General features: G+C 45.2%; 1 protein-coding gene across 9 annotated transcripts in view; it reads right to left on the bottom strand.

Annotated features, from left to right (window-relative positions):
* The window catches only part of HECW1 (HECT, C2 and WW domain containing E3 ubiquitin protein ligase 1), a 321,722-nt gene that overhangs the window by 17,685 nt on the left and 276,252 nt on the right, over positions 1-27,785 (bottom strand). For all 9 annotated transcript variants that reach the window (XM_060247682.1, XM_060247678.1, XM_060247681.1 and 6 more), the window contains 3 exons: positions 24,495-24,608; positions 22,238-22,390; positions 687-785 (listed from right to left, as the gene is read on the bottom strand). In XM_060247682.1, coding sequence (XP_060103665.1) covers positions 687-785; positions 22,238-22,390; positions 24,495-24,608 — 366 coding nt within the window. The remainder of the gene's footprint in view (positions 1-686; positions 786-22,237; positions 22,391-24,494; positions 24,609-27,785) is intronic.

Genomic DNA, 27,785 nt, shown 5'->3' with positions numbered 1-27,785 from the left:
CCCCTCCCTGAGCTCCAGCAGTTTGATATCTCATTAGTCTAAATTACTTCTCAGAAGCTGTTATTTTGAAGGACAACCACAGAGAGAGAGAGATGGGGAGATAGTCTTGATCGCTGAGATGTTTTGGAATATGAACTCTATCGCTAACCCAGGGTTTGGAGAGGGGAAAGACCTCAACAGGGTATGATGCCACAGAGTCTACCTTCCAAGGCAGCCATTTTCTCCAGGAGAACTGATCTCCATCCCCTGGTGTTCGGTTGCAATTCCAGGAGATCTCCAGCCACACCTAGAGGTTGGCAACCTGAGGTGGATTTCTGACATGGCAAGTTTACAACTCAGCATGCCAAATAGCTGCCCTGAGCCTGTCAGGAGAGGGTGGGATACAAATGTAATAAAATAAAATAAATAAATGGATGGTATGAGTTTTCTAAACGAACAAATAACACGTGTGAAAACAGAAATCTCGCTGTGGTGAGTATCATATAGATCAGACCGATATCTCTCTGTGTAAGTTCCCTGATGTGACTTCCAGAGGTAAGTTCTGCACAGGAATATAGCCTTCACTTACACAAAGTTGGGGCAGCATAGCTAACAACGTCTTTTAAAAACAATCCCTTCCCTTCCAAAGAGAAAATGTCTGCATCAAACCTTCAGGGGACTCTCTCTCATGAGACGCAAATACTCACAGCCTTAACAGTGCTTTGTAGAATGGCCTTGTGAAGAAAGCATCAAGAAGGTACTGATGAATAAGGGCCAAGCCAAGGATGCGACCGCTAAACCGGAACCTGGTACAGAGAGAATCCATAATTAGAGATATGCAACTCCTTCGACAAGGACATACTGTGCACTTTCCTATATAGTTTAGGGAAGTTTCTTTCCTTTTCCTTCTGAGCAAATACTTCTTGACAAGAAGTACTGGGCCCAGAAGAACACCATGCTTCATTAGTGAGGAGGTGAATTGCTTAGGGTTTAGGGATAGATCCTGTGGAAGATTTCTACTGACGGAAGGGGGACAGTTTTCACAAATTCCCCCCTTTTGTGGCAGACCTCTTACCCCTCACCCCTTCATGTTGTTCCTGGAGTGGAGGCTGGGGAGAGGGGCAAGAAAGTTGTGCTCCACTGAGGGAAATCCTTCCAGATATTTTTGGTGGGATCCAAGCCATTATTCAGTTTTACACCAGCTGAGCAAGTTAAACAAATCCCAGTCCCATGGTTGCTTTATAATTAATTTATTTATAGAAAATATTTATACCCTCCTTTTCCAAATTAATATTTTGCTACTGAGGCTGGCCATCGAAGGACAAAACAATAAATACACAAAATTAATAAATTAATTATCATCAACATCAATCTAGCAGAAGAACAAAAGAGAAGCCCAACACTATTGAGGTAATTACTATTGAGGTAATTAAGGAGAGTCATGTGGAAGAGAAAATCAGTGGCCAAGAAAGACCAATTTAACCTAAACTGAATCAAGTAATTCTTCCTAAAAATGCCCCTTCTGGGTTTTTGTCTTTTTTCCGACCAAGCTTCAAGACACATGGGAAAAGATGGTGTGTATATGAGAAAATCCTCACCATGTTTCTAATTCTGACTGAATTGCATCTGTAAATGCCCACCTCATTTACATTATCAGGTAGATACCTGATTGGGAAACACATTTACCAGCACTATGTAGTTCTGCTCTTAGTTTTGTAAGGCCCCCATTCAAATATTATGTACTCCATGGAAGTTGGGCAAGGAAGACTTCTTGCATAGGTATTATGATACATGTATACCTATACATTGTTCGGCTACTTAAAACTTCATGACTAGCAATGGAATGTATGAACCTAACCCAGTGTATTTAAACCAGTGTGATAATAGGATAATTTGTGGCACTAGATCTATGAAAGTTTAAATCACATATGCAAATCAACATTTGTGAATTTTAATATAACTATCCTTCCCTATTTTGATAACTTTATATTTGAAAAGATAATTCAATAGCTGAGTTGGTCCATTCGACACAGATCCACATATTCTGTTCTCCAATGGATATCTGCAAGTCCAGTGGCACAAACTCAGTCTCCAAGAGTGTGTTTAAGGTGTTCTAGCTGCTATTAACAGGTGAATACTGTGTCCTTGTAAGTGTTTTCTACTCAGACACAAAAGGCAACTGTGTTTGAGAAACAAATTCAGTTGTGTTGCAGTGCAATGCACTGTAAAAACAAAATTCAGCAACTTTGGGAAGGTTTGGACTGGATTGGATCTAGTAATGTACAAGTTGAAACACAGACAGAGTTAGTACCATTCTGCTTGTGCACAATTTTCTACAACACCTAGAACTTTCTTTCCTATATCTTATTGTGACCAGAAATGGCTTGTATTTCTTCTTAGTCCAAGGGTCCAGGGTACATTTTTTTACACTTTCACTTGTGCAAAGACTCTTGTGCATGCAGAAATTTTCTGGTGGATCCAAATTAAATTTCAGCAAGGAATTGTTTTGTATTTTTAGCAATATTCACACAAAACTGTGTGTGTGTGTGTGTGTGTGTGTGTGTGTGAAGGGGGGAATCTTCCACTTTATAAAGATGACTTTGATTGGGTGGAAAGGCAGCATAAAATATTTTGAACAATTCAATAAATAAAAACACAGACAAAAGAGGAAAGGTAGATAGAGAAGTCATAAGGATTTTTCAAGGGCGAAAAGAACTCAGATGCTTGATTTGCAAGAGACAAGAACACAGTGGTGCTCCCATTTATTTCCCAGATGCACACACGGAATTTCTCAGTAAATTGGGCTCATCATCTTGAAAAACTGTCAAATGGATAACCTTCTAATCCTCCCTAAGTAGTGGCTCCAAAGCAATTTTCTCCTTCATTATATGTAATACTCCCGTAGTAGGGAGTTTCTGCGTATTAAAAATGTCTTGCCTATTAAAACTGTTACGGCCTTTCCGTGCTCAAAATAATAGCTTCATATCTGCAGCTGCTTGTCGCAGATGCATTTCTGCTTAAGGTAAATTAATAGTTTCTATTAACTTAATTAGGTTTTACTCTTTTAAATAGGCACATTGGCAAGTACAGTTGAGCAAAATAAGACCTAAATTTGTGGAAAGGGCATGCAACGAGTTACGGATTCCTCCTTAGCTGGGCTGTAATGAGATCAAATTATACGCTTTGAGGGTCTCTGTCTGCATTTGGTGGAATGTATTTTTGTAACGAGATAATGCAAAACAGATAACAAAAACTGCCTTTCCGAGCACAGCCTTTTAATTTAAATACTGAGTTATGGGGCAAAAACAACAACCCCTTAACAAGAATAGAAGTATGGTTGCCAGTGTTTTTCCAATAAGGCAATCCAGAGCCTCATACATAACCAAAGCTACAAGGAAGCTACTGTGAACTGGCTGCTTTCCCACCCTGCCAGATATTCAAAGGCTGCTGGTCATGGGGCTGGTTACGTTGAGATCTGCTTGCTTGACAGGCTGGCAGAAAAGTTGCTTCCCACTGTAACTCTTAGGTTACAATAATTTTGGTAGGGAAAGTAACCACATCAGCTCTACCTATGTGACTGACAGCTGGATCCTAAGCAGAGTTACCACCTTCTAAGTCCATTGAAATCAGTGGGCTTAAAAAGGAATCGCTCTGTCCAGGATTATCCTATGAGCAGGGCCAGCCCTAGTCTGCCTGGCACCCTAGGAAAGGCTAACTTCTGGTCCCCCCCCCCCCCCATTGCACTGATAATGTCACTGAGTCACATGTAAAAGGTAAAGGTACCCCAGACGTTTCCGACTCTGGGGTAACGTCGCATCACGACGTTTTCATAAGAACATAAGAGAAGCCATGTTGGATCAGGCCAATGGCCCATCCAGTCCAACACTCTGTGCCACACAGTGGCCAAAAAAACCCCACCAAGTGCCATCAAGAGGTCCACCCCTGCTTGGATACTGTAGAACACTGCAGGGTGGGGGATGGGAAACAGTAATGGTGGTGTGGTTAAGAGCGGAAGACTTTTTACAGGGTGGTTTGCCATTGCCTTCTCCACTTCTCTACAGTTTCTCTCCAGCAATCTGGGTACTCATTTTACCGACCTTGGAAGGATGGAAGGCTGAGTCAATCTTGAGCCGGCTACCTGAACCCAGCTTCTGCCGGGATCGAACTCAGGTTGTTAGCAGAGAGCTAAACTGCAGTACTGCAGCTTTGCCACTCTGTGCCACGGGGCTGCTAAAAGGTAAAGGTAGTCCCCTGTGCAAGCACCAGTCGTTTCCGACTCTGGGGTGATGTCACATCATGACGTTTTCATGGCAGACTTTTTACGAGGTGTTTTGCCATTGCCTTCCCCAGTCATCTACACTTTCCCCACAGCAAACTGGGTACTCATTTTAGAAGAAGAAGATGATATTGGATTTATATCCCGCCCTCCACTCCGAAGAGTCTCAGAGCGGCTCACAATCTCCTTTACCTTCCTCCCCCACAACAGACACCCTGTGAGGTGGGTGGGGCTGGAGAGGGCTCTCACAGCAGCTGCCCTTTCAAGGACAACCTCTGCCAGAGCTATGGCTGACCCAAGGCCATGCTAGCAGGTGCAAGTGGAGGAGTGGGGAATCAAACCCGGTTCTCCCAGATAAGAGTCCGCACACTTAACCACTACACCAAACCGGCTTTTACTGAGCTGGTGACCTGAACCCAGCTTCCGCCGGATCGAACTCAGGTCGTGAGCAGAGAGTTTGGACTGCAGTACTGCAGCTTTACCACTCTGCACCACAGGGCTGTTTGAGTCGCATGGGGGGTGCCCAATTCAGCACTCCCAGAAGGCCAGTGCCCTAGGCAATTGCCTAGTTTGCCTAGTGGCAGGGCCGGCCCAACTACATTACTGGTGTTTTTGGTTTTTTTAACATTACCAGTGGTGATATGGTCACTGTGTCTTTAAAGCAGGGCTTTTTTTGTAGCAGGAGCTCCCTTGCATATTAGGCCACACACCCCTGATGTAGCCAATCCTCCTGGAGCTTACAGTAGGCCCTGTACTAAGAGCCCTGTAAGCTCTGGGAGGATTGGCTATGTCAAGGGTATGTGGCCTAATATGCAAAGGAGTTCCTGCTACAAAAAAAGCCCTGCTTTAAAGTATGCACAAGTGGAAATGCATGGAATGGTTGCTGCACTTCCGCATCAGGAAAGGGTATTCCCTGCAGTTTTGTTTCTGCAGCTGTAAAAGACACGGTAGCCCTGCACAGAATGAAGTTGCTACTTAATTTGAGGTTCCATCATAAAATCAGAGCCCTTGTCCCAATCCCTTTTGGGAGGTTTTTTTCTTTTTTTAAAGAAAAAAACTGCTTGCCATAGAACGTTTAAAAATAATAGCTGAAAAAGAACAGCACTGCATTCAAAATAAATGAATGTCAAAAAAAAAGCTAGAAGGGATGTTTCTCTGAAGGACTTCAGGGATGATATTGTTCGGTGAGATGAGGCTTTCAGGAAAACTAAATTGTATATACAGGAACAAACAGCATTGAATTAAACCCTACCCTGAGGGCAAATACAGCAATTCAACGGGACTTTTGTTCATTTTCAAAATTAAGTGGAATGTGTGTGTGGGGGTGGGGTGGGGGTTCTTAGTGAGGGAAGGAAAAATTGGGGAGAGCCATAGGGTAAGGGCTACTTTCAGTGGTACCAAAGGAAACACCTGCATGTATAAATTAATGTAACCTATATGCAATGTTCCCTCTAAGCTGCAGTCTTTTGAGCAAAAATTCTACTTTGTGAGCTACTGGCATTAAAGTTGTGAGCTACTGCATATAATTATTGTGCTCTGGGGTCATCTTTTCTGAGCTAAGATAAAAATCTGTGAACTAGCTCATGCTAACACAGCTTAGAGGGAACACTGCCTATATGTGATGATCCTACACATGGGTGTATATGACCACAAGCCCCCAAGTGACCAGAAGCAGGAAAAGAAAATAAGAACGGAAGAGAAGGAAGCATTAGCGAACGCAAAAGCTACTTAAAGCTATTTTTAGGCTTTTCTAACAGTTCTATTTGGATCCCTTGTATCCATTTGGCAAGCACAAGAACTTTCTGAACTCCTTGTACCTCCTGGAAGAAAACACCTTTGCTAGTGGAATGGATCCACAGGATTCAGCCCCAATGTTCAAGGCATGCTTACACAGAAACAAATCCAACCGTGTTCAGTGGGGCTTGCCCATTCATCTCCCTTCACCCCTCACTTGAGCAGGTTTTCAGGCTGCTGGTGGCCCACTGCTGTCCCTCATAGAGGGCTTGACTATAGTCAGGGGTTTTTTTGTAGCAGGAACTCCTTTGAATATTAGGCCACATCCCCCTGAAGTAGCCAATCCTCCAAGAGCTTACAGCAGGCCCTGTATTAAGAGCCTTGTAAGCTCTTGGAGGATTGCCTACATAAGAGGGGTGTGGCCTAATATGCAAAGGAGTTCCTGCTACAAAAAAGCCCTGGCTATAGTAGTCATGCCTCGTTGGGGACAGGCTCGAGTAGCCATCCCCCCAAATGGATGCAGCAAAGAACCAAGCTTTGGCACTTCCCCACTGCTCATGCACTGTATCCCCCTGCTGTTGCCTTGGAGGCTCTCAAGTGACCTGCCCAGTCTCCAGGGTGAAGGCTCCTCGGGGTAGGGCAGAATGCCTGGAAGTCATACAAGCCTGGTTAAGAGTGCTGACTAGGACTTTGGAGACCCAGATTAATGTCCTCACTGCCATGGAAGCTTGCTTAGGGGAGGCTTTGGCTTACTGGAAGAACCTCTGCTTTGCATGAAGAAGGTCCCAGGTTCAATCCCCGGCAGCTCCAATTAAAAGGATCAAGCAACAGGTCATGAGAACAACCTCTGCCCAAGACCCTGGAGAGCTGCTGATTGCCTGAGTAGGCAATACTGACCTTTATGGACCCAAGGGTCTGATTCAGTATAAGGCAGCTTCACACATTCTCAGCCTAACTGACCTCATTGGGTTGTTGTAAGGATAAAATGGAGGGGAGGAGAAAAAAAAAAGATGTAAACTGCTTTGGGTCCCCACTGGAGAGAAAGGCGGGGAACTATTGAAATAAATAAGTAAATATAAATAAGTCAAACCAAGTGAAGGAAACACACCCCAATGAGTGCTGCATGCATATTTCTCCAAGCTGCTGGAGCCATGAGTGTCAATATCTGTCTTGCGTTCAGGTAGAGAGCTAGGTAAGTCCTACCAGTACCAACTCTGTCCAGATGATGGGCAGTATATCAGACTGGCTGCAAACACCTTGACAGGGCTTTTTAAGACAGGAAAATGGGCACCTGGCATTTATTTGCACATATCCTTCCTACTGTTGTTGTAAGGACATAGACTCAGTTCAGACATCGCATACAAACATGATTTAACTATGGCTCTTGTGAAACCATCTCACAGACTATTACTCAAATCCTGATCTTCTTTCAAAAAGGCTAGTTGTGCAGCCTAGGAGCTATTTATTTGTTTGTTTATATATATTTTAAATTACTGAATCGCTCAATCCCTTACTACATAGGGCTCTGGGCAATTTACAACAGGTTAAAAATATCCACATTAAAACCTTAAAATCAAGAAAGCAGTCAACCCCAATTAAGTCGTCTCCAGATGGCATCCATAATTTAATCTAAAACCCACTCTGGACTGTTCTTCCATCCCGTGGACAGGTTAAGGAGGAGGCTGATGTGGGTAAGATGGAAGAAAAGAGGCGGGTGCCGGCTATGATGGAAAACCATTGCTGTCCTCAACCAAAAGCCTGGTGGAACATCTCTGCCTTGCAGACCCTGTGGAATTGCATTAAGTCCTGCCGGACCCTGATGGTATTTGGCAGAGAATTCCACCAGGTTGGAGCCAAGACCGAAAAGGCCCTGGCCCCAGACAAGGACAGCCGGATATCTCTGGGACCAGGGATCATCCGTAGATTACTCTCAGCAGAGTGTTGAGCTCTCCTGGGAACATACCAGAGGAGATAGTCCCAAAGATACGCAGGTTGCGGGCCACTCAAGGATGGTGCTGATGTGGAACAAGCCCTGATCAAACAAAGATTACGCCACGATGTCTGTGTTTGAATATGATGCAAACCATCACAAAGTCTAACTGGGGCTAAATTAAACTAAATTCTGATCCTGGCTTGATGGACCCTGACTAACCAGAGTTACTGGAATGGCCACATTCAGAGAAATCAGTTAGTTTAACTGAGCATTTTGTGTAGGGTTGCAAAACTCAGCAGGGTATAATGCAATAGAGTTCATCCTCCAAAGCAGCCATTTTCTCCAGGGGAATTGATCTTCATCAGCTGAAGATCAACTGTAATAGTGCAAGATCTCCAGGTGCTACCTGGAGGTTTGGCAACACAACGGGAGAAACACAGTGAGGTTGAGGCCCTGGAGAAAACTGGGTTTCTCCAGGACGGCTACCTGGAGGTTGGCAGCCCTAATTTTTTTGTAGTATCTCATCTGAACCACAGGGTTTTTTTTAATATCAAGAAACAAATGAACTGAAATTCTGTATATCAGATTGCTGTGTATATTACAAAATAGCCTGTAATTTAAATGTGTGCTGCTATCGTTTCAAAGGCAAAACAGTGATACCTAGATGTGCACACATTAAACTGGCTTATACTGAATCAGAACCTTCGTCTATCAAGGTCAGGACTGCCTACTCAGACTGACAGCAGCTCTCCATGGTCTCAGATGAAGGTTTTTCACATCACCTTTAACTGGAGATGCCCAAAGATTGAACCTGGGACTTTCTGCATTCCAGGCAGAGGCTCTTCTACTGAGCCAGCCTCTCCGTCGATGTCAGGCTTGGACACTTTTTCAGGCCAGTCACTACAATAAATGATATTTTGATGGGGAAGCCATACTTTCCATTTTGCTCTTATCTCTTTGTTTTGACTTAAATGAGAAATGCCTACTTTTGATTGAAGAAAAAAGGGAAAACGCAGACTCGATCTCCTTGAGAGCCAGTTTGGTGTATTGGCTAAGTGTGCGGACTCTTATCTGGGAGAATCGGGTTTGATTTCCCACTTCTCCACTTGCAGCTGCTGGAATGGCCTTGGGTCAGCCATAGCTCTTGCCAGAGTTGTCCTTGAAAGAGCAGCTTCTGGGAGAGCCCTCTCAGCCCCACCCACCTCACAGGGTGTCTGTTGTGGGGGGAGAAGATATAGGAGATTGTAAGCCACTCAGTCTCTGATTCAGAGAGAAGGGCGAGGTATAAAACTGCAGTCTTCTTCTTAGCACTTCAGTTTTTATGCATACACATGCACAAACTACGCTGTTAAGGAGATAATATAAAACATCTTGCTAAGGGCCTATATATTTCATTCCAGCAACGAGAAAGCAGAATGACAATATTTCAAGTTTTTTAATGTTCCTGCGACTGTGAAACTTCTATTTTGCTGGGTTTCACTGAAAATGCGTGGCATTTACTGAAAAAACATCAGACTTTTTTAGACACTTGAAATTATATGTGCTTTGAGGAAGTGAAAATGGTACAGGGATACTGTTATAGCTCACAGCTGTAAGTAACAGTTACTGTACTGAAGGATGGTACAGTATTTTTACCATATAGGGCTGGAATGAAATAGGTGTAATAATTCTATCAAACAAAACAATTACTTTTTTTTCCTGAGAGGAAGGCTGTTTTCGTTTTCCACTCTGTTGGCATCAAATAAATCCCAAAGGTTGACAAGAAGAGGAGTGAAAACATCTCAGTTAAAACCAGGTTTCAGCAGGCCAAATTGCTAGTGCGCTTATAGTGCACAATGTAACACTCTCACTGAACTGTTTTTTTCTGGAAAATTCTTCTCTTTTAAGCAATATCAAGGTAAGAGAGAGCTGAGACTATCGTTCTAATGCCATTTGACCCCAAAGTAGTTCCCCTAATTTCAAACTGCAGCCAGAGCAAACCCTAGACTGGTGCACCCCACCCCCCGCACTGATCACATCACCGAGTCACATGGGGGATGCCCAATTTGGTGCCCCCAGAAGGCTGGCACCCTAGGCGATCACCTAGTTTGCCTACTAGGGTGGCCCTGACTGCAACAATCCCCCACCATGCACTTCAGCTAGCTTGACCCTAATTACTAGAGCCACTGAGAGCCACTTCGGGCTCCCAGACAAAGATTCCACCTGAGCTCCCCATATGACCCTGATCCCAACCAAATATTCCACCTGACCCTGATCCCAACCAAATATCATAACAAAACAAATCACCTGGCTTGCTGTTATCACGAATCTGTAGTGACAAAAGAATTGCCCTGCCTGCCCATCTTTTTAAAATGTATGTATTTATTTAACTTATATCCTTGCTCTTCTCCTCAATGGGGATTATCATAACAACAACCCTGTGAGGGAGGTTAGGCTGAGAGAATGTGAGTGGCCCAAGATCACCCAGCAAGCTTCCACTGCAGAGTGTGGGGATTCGAATCTGGGTTTCCCAGAGCCTAGTCTGACACTTGAACCACTGCCCCATGCTGGAAGGAATAACTAATCAGAGAGTAAAGCTAAAACTGGGGAGAGAAAGAGGAAACAAAACCTGTCTGTTTGGAAAAGGCCCGAGAGAGAGGGTATGGGTGTGTGTTTTCCTCCAGCCTAAGTGCACGCCAGGCCCACCAGCTGCCTTGTGGGCAAAAACTAAACAGCCCCTTTCCTCCAGCTTTCTCCCTGGAAAAGAGACTGGCCTGTTGATTTGAGAACATGGACCAGGTGCCCCTAGCCTGGTTTCTGTCCTCCAGATTCTGGTCCTCAAAGGTAGACTGTTTCTGAACATAGGGGTGCTATTCAATAGGGCTATAGGTTCAATGGCTAGCATCCTGTGGATAATGCCCATTGGTGGAAAACAAAACATTTACTGACTCCCCCTGAATCAAGGGCAACAGGGCCTCCTGGTTGGCAGAGGAAAATTGGCCAGACAATATGACAATACTACTACTACTATTACAACTACTATTTCTGGCTTGCCCTCCCCTGCTATAGCAGGCCTCAGGGTAACAACATAATTATAAAACAACCATAAATAATATTTATTCAGCAGAGGATATTTGGTCAGATGTTGTTGTTGTTATTCCAACTACTACTACCGTTACTTTATTTTTTAGTTTTGCAACTTGCTGTCCCCAGACGACGCATGTCATCCATATATCATAGAAGACCAAGATGGAGCGGGATGGGCACAGGCAGTCAGTGTACAAAACAGCAGGTTACATTCCTTTGAACCTGGATTCATAACTCGTGTCCAACTGCAAATGAGCATGTTTGGATGCAGGCATAGCTGATGTGCTCTCTTTGGTACCCTGTGCATAATTCTGGGCTCTCCACTTACAAAAGGAGCCCGCAGAGCAGTGAAAAGTTCAGAAAAAGCCAAGCATAAGGAGCCAAATGCTGGAACTCCTTCCCTACAGGAGAAGACTAAAAAGTTTAGGGCCTTTCAGTTAAGAAATTGGTATGGAGATGCAGGGGAAGTAGGTAGCCCAACTGTCTGCTTTGGGTGGACAGCTTCCCAGGGATCCCCTGTGGATTCTCCTGCTTTGGAAACAGGCATAAGTTCCAAAGAGATCTGAGCCATGCAGCGACTGCTTGTTTCCAGAAGCTGCTGGTGCATGGAGTTGATTATTCAGTCCATGAGGGAGTCTCCCCCAGTTTCCCAGCTGGCTGTGAGAATGCTAATTGGCTGGCCTGAGGGACAATCCTAAGGCCATTGCCCCCTTGGCTCTATGGAGTCTTGCTTGACTGGCCCTTACAATGGCCTCCAAGCTACCAACTTCCCTTTGTCCTGCCTGGCAGGAGTACTGCATGCATCCTCCAGAACGATGCCCCTTTTCCTTCAGATAAATCCAGTTCCCAGTATTCCCCGCTCAGAAGCCTTATTAGCACAGGCTCATTTGGTGGCCTCTCTTTCGATTTCAGACACAGCCTGCACTGGAGAGGTCCATGCCAGCACCACCACCACTCCCAGGAAACCAGCAGCTGAGGGGAGCAGCTAACACCATCGGCTGATGTGCCAAGAAACATCAGGCGCCCCTCCTGCTGCTGGTCCTTTCTATCTTGCCTGGTGGGGACGATGGGTCTCCGGGTAACATCTGCAGGCAGCTGAGGAGTTGGGCAGCCAAGTACAGAGGTTGTTGGGTACATCCTGAATAACACCACAGGCATTGTCTGAGGTCCCTTGTTTGTTTCTTCCGTGTTTGGAAATGTAAGGATTTAATTTGCATTTAACGCATGTTAATATGTTAATGTTTGGGGAGATGTTCAGTAATAATATAAACAAGTTATTTAAATAGTAAACTTTAACATTTATAGCAAATATTATAGCAAATATTGCAATTATATGTTTATATAAAATATTAACTAGAAAGTTATATTATATTGTTTTAAGACTGTTTTAAGATTACATGGTTTTATGACTGCGTACTTATATGGAAAAACTTTATAGTGCATTGAGATGTAGAAGGAAGGTAGGAAAATGGAGGGAAAGGGCTTCTGGTACGAGGACAGTCAAGAAAGATCACAGCTTTGGAGACAATGTAGAAATATCAGAAGAAAAGTTAGTCATCTCTTTCATGACAGAGCTAAGCCACGAGGCAGACTCCTTGGTTTCTTCTTATGCATGTGCGATGACCTGTCTCCACTCAGCTTATGATGCTTTTCCTTCTTACTCTTTTTTGCAGGAGACGGCGAAGAGGATTGGGACAGAGTCTGCTTCAGGCCAGGTGCTCCAGTATCGAGAGTGTTCTGCATTGATGCCAAAGGCATCTGTTTCAACACCAATCTACTCATTTTAGAGTCTCTTTTAGTTGCCTTTATATACATATATAAATACATATCTACATATATACACTTTTCACTTCATAGTCATAGCTAGTCTATAACTCAAGCCCTTTCTTCCAGTGTTAGACTTCACATCCATCTCCTCAGGTGGATAGGAACACAGTGTTCTACTCAAAGCTGTGACTGTACTGTTTAACTGCTGGTTTTCTCTACATTTCCGAAAATAGTACTTACTGTTTAACTATTCTTGTCATTATTTGAATACATATACACCTCATAATTCATAGTTCTTATTGTCTTTTCCAAATTGTATTGCTTAAAACAGTTTGCACTTGGATTCTGAGTTTGCAATATTATATATATGTATAAAATCAATTTCCCATTGCTCTTGATTACTTACTGTCTTCAATTCATTATTGTGTAATTATCTTGTAAAATCTATTAATTGTCTTTTTTTTCCTAGTTACTTTTTACTGATCAGATATATTTATCATGTTTTAATTATCAATGGATTCATGACCACTTTAATTGCCACTTTAGTGAATTGTTGTCACGGATCTGAATGAGGGGATGAGGGATTTAAACATCTGTGATGCTTCCTGCTATGACCGGCTCTCCAGGGTCTCCGCCAGAAACCTTTCACGTCACCTGGCCCTGAACAGGAGATGCCAGGAATTGGACCTGGAACATTCTGCGTGCCAAACAGATGCTCTCGCACTAAGCCGCAGCCCCTCTCCTAAGGAAGCAAAGAGGATTTTGTTTGCCTCTGAAAACATATTGAAGATCCTTCACCTGCAGTCCAATACTATGCAGAGATACTCACCGGCAGGCTTGGAAGGCAGTCGCTCTTCTTTTAAAAGGTAAAGGAAAGGTCCCCTGTGCAAGCACCAGTCATTTTCAACTCTGGGATGATATTGCTTTCACGTTTTCACGGCAGACTTTTTTATGGGGTGATTTGCCATTGCCTTCCCCGGTCATCTACACTTTCTCCCCAGCAAGCTGGGTACTCATTTTACCGACCTCAGAAGGATGGAAGGCCAAGTCAACTTTGAGCCGGCTACCTGAACCCAGCTTCTGCCGGGAAAGAACTCAGGTCATGAGCAGAGTTAGGACTGCAGTACTGCAGCCCTTGACCCAGGCACAGCGTCAGCACAAAGACAAGAGACACGCAGTATTCACTTCTGAGAGTTTACCAAAAAAAACTTCAAAAGAGTTTTAAAACTCCTTCAAAATGATGGCATCAGGCTCTGCATGTTCTCTCCCACTTTCCAACCTTTCCCAAGTGAGTCACATTGTGTGGCCGGGGGGTGGGGATGGGGACTAACTGGAGAGCCAGTTTGGTGTAGTGGTTAAGTGTGCTGACTCTTATCTGGGAGAACTGGGTTTGATTCCCCACTCCTCCACTTGCACCTGCTAGCATGGCCTTGGGTCAGCCATAGCTCTGGCAGAGGTTGCTGTGAGAGTCCTCTCAGCCCCACCCACCTCACAGCTTGTCTGTTGTGGGGGAGGAAGGTAAAGGAAATTGTGAGCCACTCTGAGCCTCTCTCCTTGAAAGGGCAGCTGCTGTGAGAGCCCTCCCAGCCCCACCCACCTCACAGGGTGTCTGTTGTGGGGGAGGAAGGTAAAGGAGATTGTGAGCCGCTCTGAGACTCTTCGGAGTGGAGGGTGGGATATAAATCCAATGTTTTCTTCTTCTAACGCAGTTACAATCACATCTGTGGGTTTCTGACAATTCTGTTCCTTTAATCTGGGCCAGTGTTTCAGACTGTGTGAGTCCACGCTAGGACTTACTGCTGGCAGAAACAGGGAGAAAGGAAGTTGCTGTCAGGGGAGCTCTACCACCAGGGGCCTGAGTCTTTAAACGGTGCTCCTTTTTGAAACTACGCTGCTGCCTCCTTATTTTAGTACTTAGCATCAGGGACTGGGGTGCCCTGACCTGGCTGGTTCTGGCTTGTCTGATGTTGTCTGATCTTGGAAGCTAAGCAGAGCTGGCCCTGCTTTGTCCTTGGATGGGAGACCACCAAAGAAGTCCAGGTTGCTACGCAGAGGATGGCGATGGGAAAACACCTCGCTTCATCTCTTGCCTCGCATACCCTACGGGGTCTCCATAAATCAGCTGGCCCTCAATGGCACCCACACAGAACATTTGGGACACAACAACATTTGTGCTTCTGAGAGAATGCAACAGAAGGAAAGAGGGGTTGATGGGCGGGGGGGTGACAGTAGCAGTGAACAAGGCAGGATTGCGGCATGCAGGTACGGTTTGCATTTGCCTCCCTACCCCGCACTGCCGCTTCTGCAGTGGCTGTGCTTTTTTCTGTCCCCACATGGAAACAGCCTCAGCCAGTAATATCTCACACACAAGAGACTTCCTCATTCATGAAAAAAGAATTCATTTCATCTAGGAGAAAATTTTATCAGAATATTCTGAGATGTCTTCTGTGTTCAGAGGTCCAGCTTTTTCATATACATGTGTGCATACTACATGTATGAGTGTGTGCGTGTGCACATTTAACCTTTCACAGCTGAAAAGCAATAGAGTGCCAAAAGGACTGAAACCCATGTCATCCATCCATTGGCTTCTTGCAGGAAAGGTGTTAAATCTCAGCCTCTCTATAAAAGTGAAATATTTTCCAGTCATTAACGTCTCTGCTTTCACTCAACTTGAACAGACTTTTCTGTGCTTTGATCTGCCCATTCTGGAACTGGAGCGATTTTTTTAAAAAAGAAAAAAACAAGGCATAAAGCAAGCTATTATTAAGGTCTAGGGAGAAATAATGTGTATTTTCCAATTCCTCCAGTGTAGGCAAAGTTAATGATTACTTAGGATTTTGTCTCAGCCTTATCAACCATGCAAGTGCTTTCTCTGTATGGCACTGCCATTGATATATATATGTAGATTGGGGGCTTTTGGGTTGCAATGCCTGCTCCTGGGAGTTTTCTCTCCAACGGAGACTTTGCAAGGTCAGATCTTTCACCTTTCCGAACAATGTGGGTGGAAACTACATTCAGAAAGGCCTCCGATTATTACTTTTTTATAGTAAGCGTTGTTCAACAGTGGAATCAGCTACCTAGAGAGGTGGCGAACTCCCACTCACTGGCAGACTTTAAGCAGCAGCTGGACAAACACTTGTCGGGAATGCTCTGTCTAGGCTGATCCTGCACTGAGCAGGGGGTTGGACTAGATAGCCCGTATGGCCCTTTCCAACTTTGTGATTCTGTGATCCCCAGAACACAATTTGAGCCCATCTTCTAGACCAGGGGTGGCCAAACTTGCTTAACGTAAGAGTCACATAGACTAAACGTCAGATAGTTGAGAGCCACAAAACATGGATGTCAGATGTTTGAGAGAAGGGAGAGAGGGATGGAGGAAGGAAATGGGGAGGGCAGAGGGAGAGGTGGAAAGACTTTAACTTTAAATGCATTCTCTAAGCCACTGGCTGGCTTGGCTTGGACAAGTGATTTAAAGGGAGAAATGCCTTCTCCAAGCTGGGCAATGGGGCGGTTGGACCTTCGAGAGCCACACAACATATGTGAAAGAGCCATATGTGGCTCCCGAGCCATAGTTTGGCCACCCCTGTTCTAGACAAAAATAAATTGAGATAAAGCTCATTTCATTGAGTATCTTTCCAGAGGATACCTTTCTTGGATTTGGACCCACAAAAGTTTATGCTCTGAAAGTTTTTGATCGTTTTTGAAGCACTACTGGACTTGAATTTTGTTCTGCTCCCTCAGGAGTCACCCACCTTTTTAAGCCTGCAGGCACCTCTGGAATTTTGGCACAGGGCAGTGGGCACAATCACAACATGGCCGTTGCAGGTGGTGAAGCCAGTCGCAAAAAGTGACGGAGTGCAGTTATCTAGAACTGTAATAGCAGCACTTCAACATTTCAAGCAAAAGCCGTTTAATGGGATGCTTTTAAATCTTCGCAGCCAATCAGAAGCCCTGCTGTTCAGAAGCCCCACCTAGCCCTGCCCACTTTCTAAAAGCAGTTGGCAAGCGCTAGAAAAGGTGTCAACGGATATCACAGTAGCCATGAGTACCATGTTGGGGACCCGTGTACCAATTACAGGCTAACACAGCTACCAGTTTGGCGTAGTGGTCACACGTGCGGATTCTTATCTGGGAGAATTGGGTTTGATTCCCCACTCCTCCACATGCACATGCACATGCTGACCTTGTGACCTTGTGTCAGTCAGAAGTTGTCACAGAGCTGTTCCTGTCAAGAGTGGTTTCTGTTAGAGCTCTCTCAGTTCCGTCTGTCTCACAGGGTGTCTTGTGGGGAGGGGAAGAGAAAGAAAATTGTAAGCCGCTCTCAGACTCCTTTGGGCGGGGTATAAATCCAATCTCTTCTTGTTCACTTGGAATTACTTTCATGGGATTCACAGAAAATGATTATCTGATTTTTGGAGACTGCTGGAGATTATCACTGGGCCTGTATCTGTTATGATCCTGACTTTATTATCTGTGTTTTGGATTTTAATTATTAGCTGAATTAGTTTATGTACTTAATTTCATTCCTTTCTTTGCAGTATGTCCCTCCCTTTATCATTGCAGTAAGTATCTACCTACCCTTTTTTGGGGGGGAAGACCCACTTCTACAGCTATTTCTTGAAAAGAGAACCATTCCTTCCAGCCCTGTAGGGATGTGAGATCTTGGGCTAGCATAGAAAGTGTTTTCTCAATCAACTGGAGAAGTTCTGAGTTATTACCTGAACAATCCCTCTTTTTGGCACTAACTTCAACTTTTATTTTGACTGTTCAGTTCCTTTCCAGTAAGATGAAGGGACAGATGAAGGTTTCCTTCAGACAAAACTTGAAAACCCTGCTTTATTTCAACCATGGCTAGCATGCAAATTGTCCAGTTTATAGCTGAAATTCTGTTTTCAGAGCATGAGTGCTGCAAACCACAGACTTTAACAGGATTTAACTCATGCAACTGGAACAAAGATTAGAGTTAAATGACACACATGTTCCATTTTGCTCAGAAAAAGGACCCTTTGTTGAAAGACCACTGCTGTGGAAGGTGGAGGTGTGGGGAGCTGCCAAAAAGAATATGTCACAATGTAGTATTTTGATAATAACCAGGAGTCCCAATGGGTGTTTCTGTTGAAAGGCATCAAATAAAATTCTGAAAGGGTAACTAACATATCTCTAAGCCATGTCTCAAACAAATATCAAAGGGAAAACATTTCCCACGAGCCTGAAAGATCACATGCAGAAGAGTAAAAGGACAGACTACAAGCCTATCTGTGGGAACTCCACAAAAACAAAGCACAACTTGAACTCAACCAGGCTTTTTCCATGTGAAAGACACCCATTCTTGTTGACTTCTTCAAACCTGCAACATGGATGCACAGAATTATTTTGATGCTTGGTTTAGCTACTGGTGGAACCCTATACTGAGCTACTCCAGTGTAAGCTCATTTAGCTCAGTGGTGTTACATTGAAGTATCTTTCCGTAAGATTGCAAGGTATGCAGGAGGGGGTGAAGAAGAGAAGAAGCGATTGGGTTTATACTCCACCCTTCTCTTGGAGTCTCAGAGTGGCTTACAATCTCTTTCCCTTCTCCTCCTTACAACAGACACCCTGTGAGGTAGGTGGGGCTGAGAGAGATTTTTCAAGAAATGCTCTCGAGAGAACAGCTCTGAGAGGACTGTGACTGACCCAAGGTAAACCAACAGCTGCATGTGGAAGAATGGGGAATCAAACCTGGTTCTCCCATATTAGTATTTGCACTCTAAACCACTACATCTAACTGGGTGCTGGGGCAATGCATGCTGGGAACATGTTTGAATACTCTAAATAAAAAAGGAGCAAAAAGTTCACCAATTGTTTCGCCAGAGGCTGTTTTTGCCTGACGCACAGGTTCTTTTAATGGATTTGGGTGGTTCAAATGAAGCTCAATGCAGCAAAGCAGCTAGTGGCCGGGGTCAGACATGGGCATGGGTGCACGTCGGATTTTATGTGGACGTCCAAACATCAGCATCTGAGAAAGGTGGGTGACTTGTCCAGGTCCTGCATTGCCTCAACTTGGACCTGGAGTTTTTTTTTTATAGTGCTTTAAATCCGGACCAAGAGCGCTCCTGATGACTCAAGAGCATATATATTTTAATTACAGGGGGTGCAGAGAGGGAAACAAGCCACAACATACATACAGTCAGTTTCTTACATCACTTTACATGCTGGGGGCTTCCTAATATGACAACTGTTCCCAGCAGCTCTAGTTAAGCCCCTTGCTACTGCTTTCTCTTCCTACTGGCTGCTTCATAGCCTGCTTGGGGGCACCCTCCTCCCCGTATGAGTATCACCTGGCAATCATGCTAAGCTCAGCCTTAGGGCTTGCACCTGACACTTCCTTGTTAGGGAGCCTTAAGTCTAGGAGGAAGTGATCCTGCAGCCACTTTGATGGAACATAAGAACATAAGACAAACCACTTTGGATCAGCCCAATGGCCCATCCAGTCCAACACTGAGTCACGCAGTGGCCAATATTCAGGTGCCATCAGGAGGTCCACCAGAGAAGCCAGAACTCCAGAAGCCTTATGTGTCATAAAATGCAATGCCAGTTAGCAGAGGTATAAACTTTATAAAGGACAGACACAATTCAAGACTTCTTAAAAACCCGAATTATGCTTAAAAGATTAACACTCTTGCAATATTTTATTTATTTAACAGTTTCTGATAACTGACACCTGTTGCTCTGAATGATTGCATGAAAATCTGGAGACAATGTCTGGCTATAGCAATCTTGAGTATGCTGTTCATGTTGTTCAGATGTGTGTCCGTTAAGTTGCAAGCCTACTTTTGATTTATTGACATTCGTTACAGAAATCTCATGGTCAATGCTTTAAGCCTAAGACCCAGAGGGAAACATTAAATGGCTGGACATTTGGGACATAAGCTGCTCCATGTGCTGGTCAGCCAATGGAGAAAATAGAGGCCTTGCTCTGTAGCTCCTGTGCAATTGAGCAAGCTTGGCAAAGCAAGCTGTGATGCAGAAGGAAACAAGAGAGAGAAAAAGAAGTAGATGATGACAGTGAGTTGCTTGCAGCCCGGATAGGAGCCCTCTGAGGACCTGATCTGGTCCCTTGGGCTGCACGTTTGACAACCCCGATCTATACCTTGTGTCTAATTGCTACTGAGAGACCTCTGCTCCATACATCCCCTTGTAGCCGCAAACACTTCCTGCGGCAGTGAATTCACATGTTAATTACTCTTTGGGTGAAGAAGTATTTCCCTTTGTCTGTTCTGAACCTAGCGGCCAATATACTCTAAGCCAAAATAAAGTTACCATGCACACCATTCCTTACGCCTCCTCAAAGGGTGCTTTATAGCAGTGGGACAACATTTGTATTCTGGGGTCACACAAGAGCCTAAACAAGCTGCTGAACCTGAACCCCGCACCTGTACTCATAGAGGCAAACGAGACAAGACACACATGATTTCTCTCCCTGGGTTGACGGAATGCACAGGGAGGGAAAGTAGGCATGAGTGCACTGGCCTTGCCCACTCCCCTCCCCCAGTGATCTCCAGGTTGTCCACACGATGAGCAGGCTTGCACAGTTACACTCCTTCCCCACGATGGCGAATGCTGGACCGATTCCGCACAGCTTCAGGATTTTCTGAAAACCAGGATCCTGAAACGGCGGAGGGAACTTGGGAAAGAAGCAGGGCAAGTTGCAGCCCTGCAGCAGTGTGTGCAAAATCGGACAGAAGAGCTGCCGGAAAAAGGAGCACGAGACCTGGACAAAGGCTAGTGAGGAGTCGGTCCTCCTTTCCCAAAGTTGCTGATCATGGGGAGGGAGCAAGTGTGCAGACCCTTCCTCTTGCTCACAAGCCAGCGATCACACAGAGGCCTGCTTGTTATGGCTGTTCATGAGTTTGGTTAATGCATGGAGGGGTCAAGTGTACCGGGTAGGATGCACAGGCCAATGTGACTTCTAATGACTTAGGATGCCTGCAACTGATGGTTTCCAAAGACACTCAGAACAAGAGTGTGTGGTCTGCTATGCGTGTGCAAATGAATCTGCACTGGAAAGGAGGGGGAGAATCAAGAGAATATTTGGCCACCCACCCATTCAATAATGCCTCACTATCACAGCAGTGCAATAGTTTCTAGTTTGTAGATGTCAAAAAAAATGGCTGGGAATGCTCCATGTGACGCTATCACCAGGCAGGGTTTCCTGATCTAGGAAAGGGGCAGTGATAAGGGGAAAGCGCTTGGGCGCCACCTTTTCTGCAGTCTAGGAGGGGTGAGAGCATCAGCAATTAACATGTGAAATGCCCTCTCAAGCTCATCAGGAGCGGCTGCCTCCATTTTACTTGGCTTTTGCAATTTGTTCTGACAACCAGCCCACCAAAGAAGTGATGGAAAGAGGACGTTTGCACAAACTATGCTTCTAAAAAGGCCTCTTGCTGTACTCGACGCGCAAGTTCTTTTTCTTCCTCCTCCCCGCCTCTCTGGCATGTCTGCCTGGACCAGAACTGAAGTGCCTTTTGATCTGTGGCAAGCCATTCGTGACTAGGATACCCAGGCTGACATAGTCTCTCTTCCCAAGCTGCAGCACAACTTCACCCTCTTAGGCAGTTCACTGATTTCCACTGGTCAGGCAAGAAAGCTGTAAGTGCTTCTGGGCTTTTTTTTCTGAGCAGCTGCCAGATTCCAGCCTTATCTGTGGGTGGAACTAATGTCCCTGCGATTATGTTAAAGGACTCTTTTTCTTTCCGAAACTGCAGCCACTTGGAGCTGCTTTTTGGAGGGAACAAACAGCACAAGGGGAGGGAGTCTTTTAAATCCTTTCCACTCCATGCTGTTTTGGTGTGAGCCACTTTTACTGCAGCTGTGGGAAGGAGTTACAAATAGTTGTGCCCCCCCCCCTCGCAGCAGTGGTAAGAGCAGCTTGGGGTAGTGTTTTTCAGGAGGGAAACAGCATGGGAGGGAGTGGTTAAAAAGCTCCTTTCCCACTGTGCAGTCTGTACCCTGAACAGCAGCCCCAGAAGATCCATTTGGCAAAGGAAATAAAAAAGGCTTCAAAAAGAATCACAGTTACATTAGCTCCCCTCAGAAAGAAAGGAAAAGAAATATATTTCAAGACAATTACAGAACAACACGTAATGTGCAGTTTAGCCCTATATATCAAATGCCATCTAAGCCCCAGCAAATCCTTCTCTCTTCCCGAGTTCCTCTCTCTTCCTCTCAGCTCTGCTTTTGCCTCCTACTAGCCCGATCCAAAATTCTTTCCTCAAGCTCCTGTCCCATTCTCCTGCACGTGCCTCCCATGTATTTCTGGCCACCTGCTCTCTGGCATGATCACAAACTCTCCCAGGCTCACAACTTCAGAAGCAAATACAATTTATGGATGGTCTTATTTTAAAACACTAGCCTGGGTGACAGAAATCTAGCTTGACAGGTCTCTGACAGGAGTTTTGCAAATGGTTATTGTTAACCGTCCGTATCTGGTTGGGGGATCTTACCATTCCAGGTGGTTTTCTACAAATGCGGACATAGGGCTGATCTGTACAGTGTAAGTGTCGTTGGCTGAATATTCAAACAGGCCGTAGTAGGGGTTGAAGAGCTCCTGAGACAGAAGGAAGAAAAACTCTCGGGATGGGCCGCTGTAGTCCAGGCTGAAAAGAAAACACAGGAAATGCGCCATTACAAGAATCACGGAGGTTTCACAGCACAAGGAACTACTGATCAATCCTATGAAAGTATTTTTTTTTTAATATGCTTGGTTACAACATCTTAACTCTTTTCAGAACCCTGGAGAAAGAGCTGGAATGAAGTTGAAAATTCCCTGGATTCAAAAATTAAACCCAAGTTTTACTTTCTTCTTGCAAAGCATTGCAAATTGTAAATGTAGAATTACGTGCTTCATTTTAAAAAAAAACAACCCAACCTTGTAATTTGTTAGTTTTATAGTTTTCTCCCTTTAACTCTCCCCACCTGTGCATCTGTTTGTGAAAGTACATGTATGAGCAATGGACATAAGACACAGCAGAAGTGGCTGCAAAACCAATGGCAACCACTGGCAGTCTCCCCTTAACTTTACTTTTCGCATTTTAAGCTCTCCCACTCAGGGCTTTTTTTTGTAGAAAAAGCCCAGCAGGAACTTATTTGCATATTAGGTCACACCTCGATGTCACCATTGTTTCACACAGGGCATTTTTTTTTTTGCAGAAAAAGCGCAGCAGAAACTCATTTGCATATTAGGTCACACCCTGACACCAAGCCAGCCGGAACTGTGTTCCTGTGCGTTTCTGCTCAAAGAAAGCCCTGCTCTCCCTGAATCACAGCTGTAGCACCCTAAGGCTCCATCTACACATGCAGTTACTCATGTGGGAAGCACAAAAAAAAAAATGCAACCATGTGCTCCATGTAGGCAAGCTATTTCTGTGTCCAGCTCCCCACAAGTCCTACATTGGAGAGAAAAGTTAAGAAGGGCATTGCACTGGTGCGCACAGATGCTTTACATCTCCTTCTTTTGAAATACATATGGAAACCGCCTGAGGACTGCATTTATGTCCCGGAGTTATCACACTTGTAACATGCACTGCATTAGAGCAATCATGAAAAACACCTACAGCCTACGCTGAGGGCTAAGTTAGGGGGACCAAGCCCCTTTATAGCATTGGGGTGATGTGATGTGATGGCTCCTCTGCTGTTTTTGCACTGGAAGTGATGTGGCATGTTACTTCCCCACCTACAGGATCTCCAGGTGGGCCCCGCAGGATCTTATGGCAGGTTGCCAGCTGCAGCCATCAATCCTGTGTAGGGTAAAAATTCACTTTATAAAAGCTCAGATTCAGTGTCAGATGTCTGGCTTTTGGTACCCTAGTCTATTGGAAGTTCAACACATACAGACAGAAAAAGGCCAGCAAGAACTCATTTGCGTATTGTGCCACACCCCCTGACATCATCATTGTTTCACACAGGGCTTTTTTGTAGAAAAAGCCCAGCAAGAATTCATTTGCGTATTACGCCACACTGTCGTGAGCCCTGACAAGGAGGAGCTGGAAGGGTTAACAGACCTGGAAGAGTTGCCAGCCAGTTCCTCAGCTGAACAAACAGCAGCTGGCCCATCAATCACTCTCCAGGCACCAGTGTCAGCTGTTGACGATCAATCTCCTCCAAGCTCTCCTCCTCCCATCTCAAGAGTTCGAAGCAGGCTCCGGAAAGAATTTTCAGAGCGAAGACATGAAGATCTCTCAGCCCTGAGTTCTAGCAGAGTCACTGCCACTCAGGGAGCAGGCTGATTGAGACTCCCATATAGCTGCCACCCAGGACCAGGTAACCTTGTGGAAGTAACAAGTCTATTCTCTGGCTTTCATCCACACTCCTTCCTGATTCCTGAACCTGACCTGCTTGATTTCCTTGGCACCCTGACCTTTTGGCTTTTGGACATTGACTTCTGATTCTGGTTTGTGATTCTGCACTGGTGATTTGGCTCCTGCTTGACTTCCTGGACTTTGACCTTGGATTGGCTTTGGATTCTTGCCTGCCTGCACCCTGAGAACATCACCATTGACACACACCCTGCCATCACCATTGTTTCACACGGCTCTTTTGTAGAAAAAGCCCAGCAGGAATTCATTTGTATATTAGGCCACACCCCTGACACTAAGCCAGCCAGAACTGTGTTCCTGCTCAAAAAAAGCCCTGCATACAGAACAGTGGTGCTTGGCAAATCGGGAATGTCAGAATTTGAAGTACAGTCTTATGGCTATTTACCCTTCTTCTCCAACAAACGTGACGTAGAGTTTGTTCCTTTGGAGCTCTTTCCGTGAGTAAGCCATCACCTGATTGAAAGTGCCTTCCAGCAGATGATCGCGCCGTATTATTAACCTGCAATGGGCAGAGGAAACACAAGCATGAAAAAGCTTAAGACAATTAACAGGTTTTAATTATTATTATTTCTTGGGAACCGATCACTGATCAAAATTATCCCAGCTTAAGCAACAGGAGCTAGTTAACTTCATACTAAAAAAATAAGGTTGTGTATACACTGGTGGGAAACCAGTATTGTCTTTTTATTAATTCTTATGGGCACAGTATTAGAAGTTGCATGAGCACACCTTTCTGAAACAAGGAGTAAAACACTAGCACCTGCTGACTCTATTAGGACATCGCACCAAGCCACAGTTTGCACAGGATTTGCATTGAAATATTTTTCGCTTCTGCACATATAGGGAGACCCATGGCTTAGAGATAATTTTCTGATTTTTTTATCCAGCCTTTTAAAGTTTTCAGAACACTCTGGACCAACTTACTCTTGGTCTTGACTCGCCATCAATGTAAAAAATGAGATGGGGAGGCCTTTTGCAGAATGGTTTTGAGTTCCTTGAAATCCCCCTTTTTATATCAAAAGTTTGCCCCGATTTTCTCCCTCCGCCTCCGAGAATTATTTACTTCGGTTGAAGAATTTGCTAGTTATTTCCAGAGAATTAATGAGTTTTCAGAGAATTACTCTGAAAGGCAGGCAGACAGGGGGCTTCTTGCATCACTACCAAATCCTATGCAGAAATATGTGGGGATATGCTAACTCCATGGCCACCCAACTGCAGACTGTTCTTTCCATGCATAGACCAGGTGCTCAGGGATACCATAGTTATAGTGCAGTTCTAAGCAGATATACGTTGACTCAGGGGTTGTTTTGTAGAGAAATAGATGGCGGAGCTCATCAGCATAACTCGTTAACATATGCCGCCACCAAAAGCAACCTGATGCAAGAAAGGAGAGCCTGGGCAGGCAAGGCCTGCTTGGGCTGGCTAGAGATCCAGCCAGCCCAAGCAGGCCTCGCTCGCCTGGGGCTCTCCTGGGTTGCCCCCCCCCCAGTCAAAAGGCCAGCAAGCCGCCCACTCCCCAGAATCACATAAGAAGTGGAGAAAGGGTGTCACGGGCTTCTCCAGGGGTTAATGAGGGCTGCTGGAAGTGTGGCAAAGTCCCTGGTGGCGGGCTGCAGGGCTGGATTAAACCCTGTGGAGGCCCCTAGGCAGTCAAAATCTTGGGGGCCCCTTCACAAATTATCTCAGAGTTGGAGTGCCCACCCCACTGCCTGCAGCCCCTGCTGCAGCCTTCAGGGACCTTCGAAAAAGCCCCTTTGACAAAGCTGTGGGGGAGAGGCAGAGAGAAGCACTTGGCGATGATGCCAGCAGCAGCCACACCAGGCAAGTCAGGCAAAGAGGGGCTCAGTTGCTGGATGTGCATGCAGGCTGGGAGGGCTGCAAGCAGGGGGGAAAGCTGGCCCAGGGCCCCTAAAGGCATGGGGGCCCATAGGCCAGTGCCTACTTGGCCTAATTGTTAATCCAACCCTGGCTGGCTGGTTGCCCACTCTCCTAATCCAGGGATTGTTATGCAGCTGCATCTACATTCAATGGACAAGGTAGGTGGGGAGGAAGAGGGGGAACCCTCAGAAAGGTTCAGGAGCTGCGCTCCTGTGAGCTCCTGCTGAATCGGAGGTCTGCTTTGACTTCCACGCATGTAGAAACGTATGCTTGCTTAGGATTCTATGCTCAGTCAGTTGGTTCAGTTTTCTCCCCATGGTGAGAGGATGGCGGAGGCAGCTGAGAAGCACACAAGATCTCCCAGACTCACACAGAGTCAAAAGCTCCTTCCAAATCATAATGCCTAAACAGGCACAGCAAAAACATGTCTTGCAGTATGCCTTGGAGTTTAAATATTCATACAGAACTATATAAATATTCATACATGCTACTGCAGGCTTAAAAGACTGCAAGAAAAGCCAGTGGAAGTAGTATTTATTTTTCACAAACGACTGAAATATATATGATGGATGCGTAGGTTCCCACCCTTTCAAGTCCTTTGCCTGTAGCAGCACTGGAAAGATCAGCGATGCTTCAGTCAACGCACTACTTTTTGGACTGGGGTATCAGTCTTTGGGGAAATATTTGCTGTGCACCTTTTTCAGCAAGGTTCGATGGAGCGACTGAGCATCAGCAGCCAGCAGGTCCTGCTGGATCGCGGCAGCATATTCTGCCAATGACGCTCGTCTGGACTGGACTGCTCGGATTGCAGATCCATTTCCACAACAAACGCGGTTTGGGGCAAAAGCCAAATTTAACTTTGAAGTCAGCCAGACTCCGCTCCTCGCCCCCTCCGAGCTTCAGAAGAACAGGCTGGAGCATGATGTGCTTCTAGCGAACTCTTGGAAAAGGGTGTCGAGAGGCAAGCCAGCTGCCTAACCAGGAATGCGAGCTGCACAACCCAGCAGTAGAAAATTACAGAGGTCAGATCTCAAAGTATTCCGAAAGCATGCGATGAAATAGTGAGAACTGGAAAAAAAAAAATCAAAAGCTAGACAGAAGCCCTGGTTTTCATTAAAACTTATTTAATTCCAAGAAGAAAGGGGCAGTTTTTCAAAGGGGGAGTCCACTGTAGCAAAATGAAAGGGACGGTGGCTCAGTGGTAGAGCATCTGCTTGGGAAGCAGAAGGTCCCAGGTTCAATCCCTGGCATCTCCAAAAAAGGGTCCAGGCAAATAGGTGTGAAAAACCTCAGCTTGAGACCCTGGAGAGCCGCTGCCAGTCTGAGAAGACAATACTGACTTTGATGGACCCAGGGTCTGATTCAGTATAAGGCAGCTTCATATGTTCATATGTTCATGAAACGGGAGCCCAGTGGCACCTTGAAGGTGAACAACTTTTATTTCAGTATGAGCTTTTGTGAGTCACAGCTCACTCATTCAGACACTGAAAAATGTTAGTTGTCAAGGTGCCACCAGGATTTTAAGGGACGAACTACACGTTACACATGAATAAATCCATTGAAACCTCATGGCAGCTTCTCCTAGGGAAAAACCTTTAGGAAGGTGCAGTTTTCGGCACAGAAATGGTAGAACACGGATGGAGAGGAAGTGCTTAACGTATTCCTTACCCACCACACATTCGCTGAATCCTCCTCTCCAACATGCCAATCCTCACTCGTACAGGATTTAACTAATAAAGAATGCCCTGGGAATTCTAATGTATGTTGGGGTTGTGGGTAGGGAGAGGACATGGTTAGC

The sequence above is a fragment of the Heteronotia binoei genome, chromosome 10 (assembly GCF_032191835.1).
Source record: "Heteronotia binoei isolate CCM8104 ecotype False Entrance Well chromosome 10, APGP_CSIRO_Hbin_v1, whole genome shotgun sequence".
Lineage (NCBI taxonomy): Eukaryota > Metazoa > Chordata > Lepidosauria > Squamata > Gekkonidae > Heteronotia > Heteronotia binoei.
This window is presented reverse-complemented; position numbering and strand designations above follow the sequence as displayed.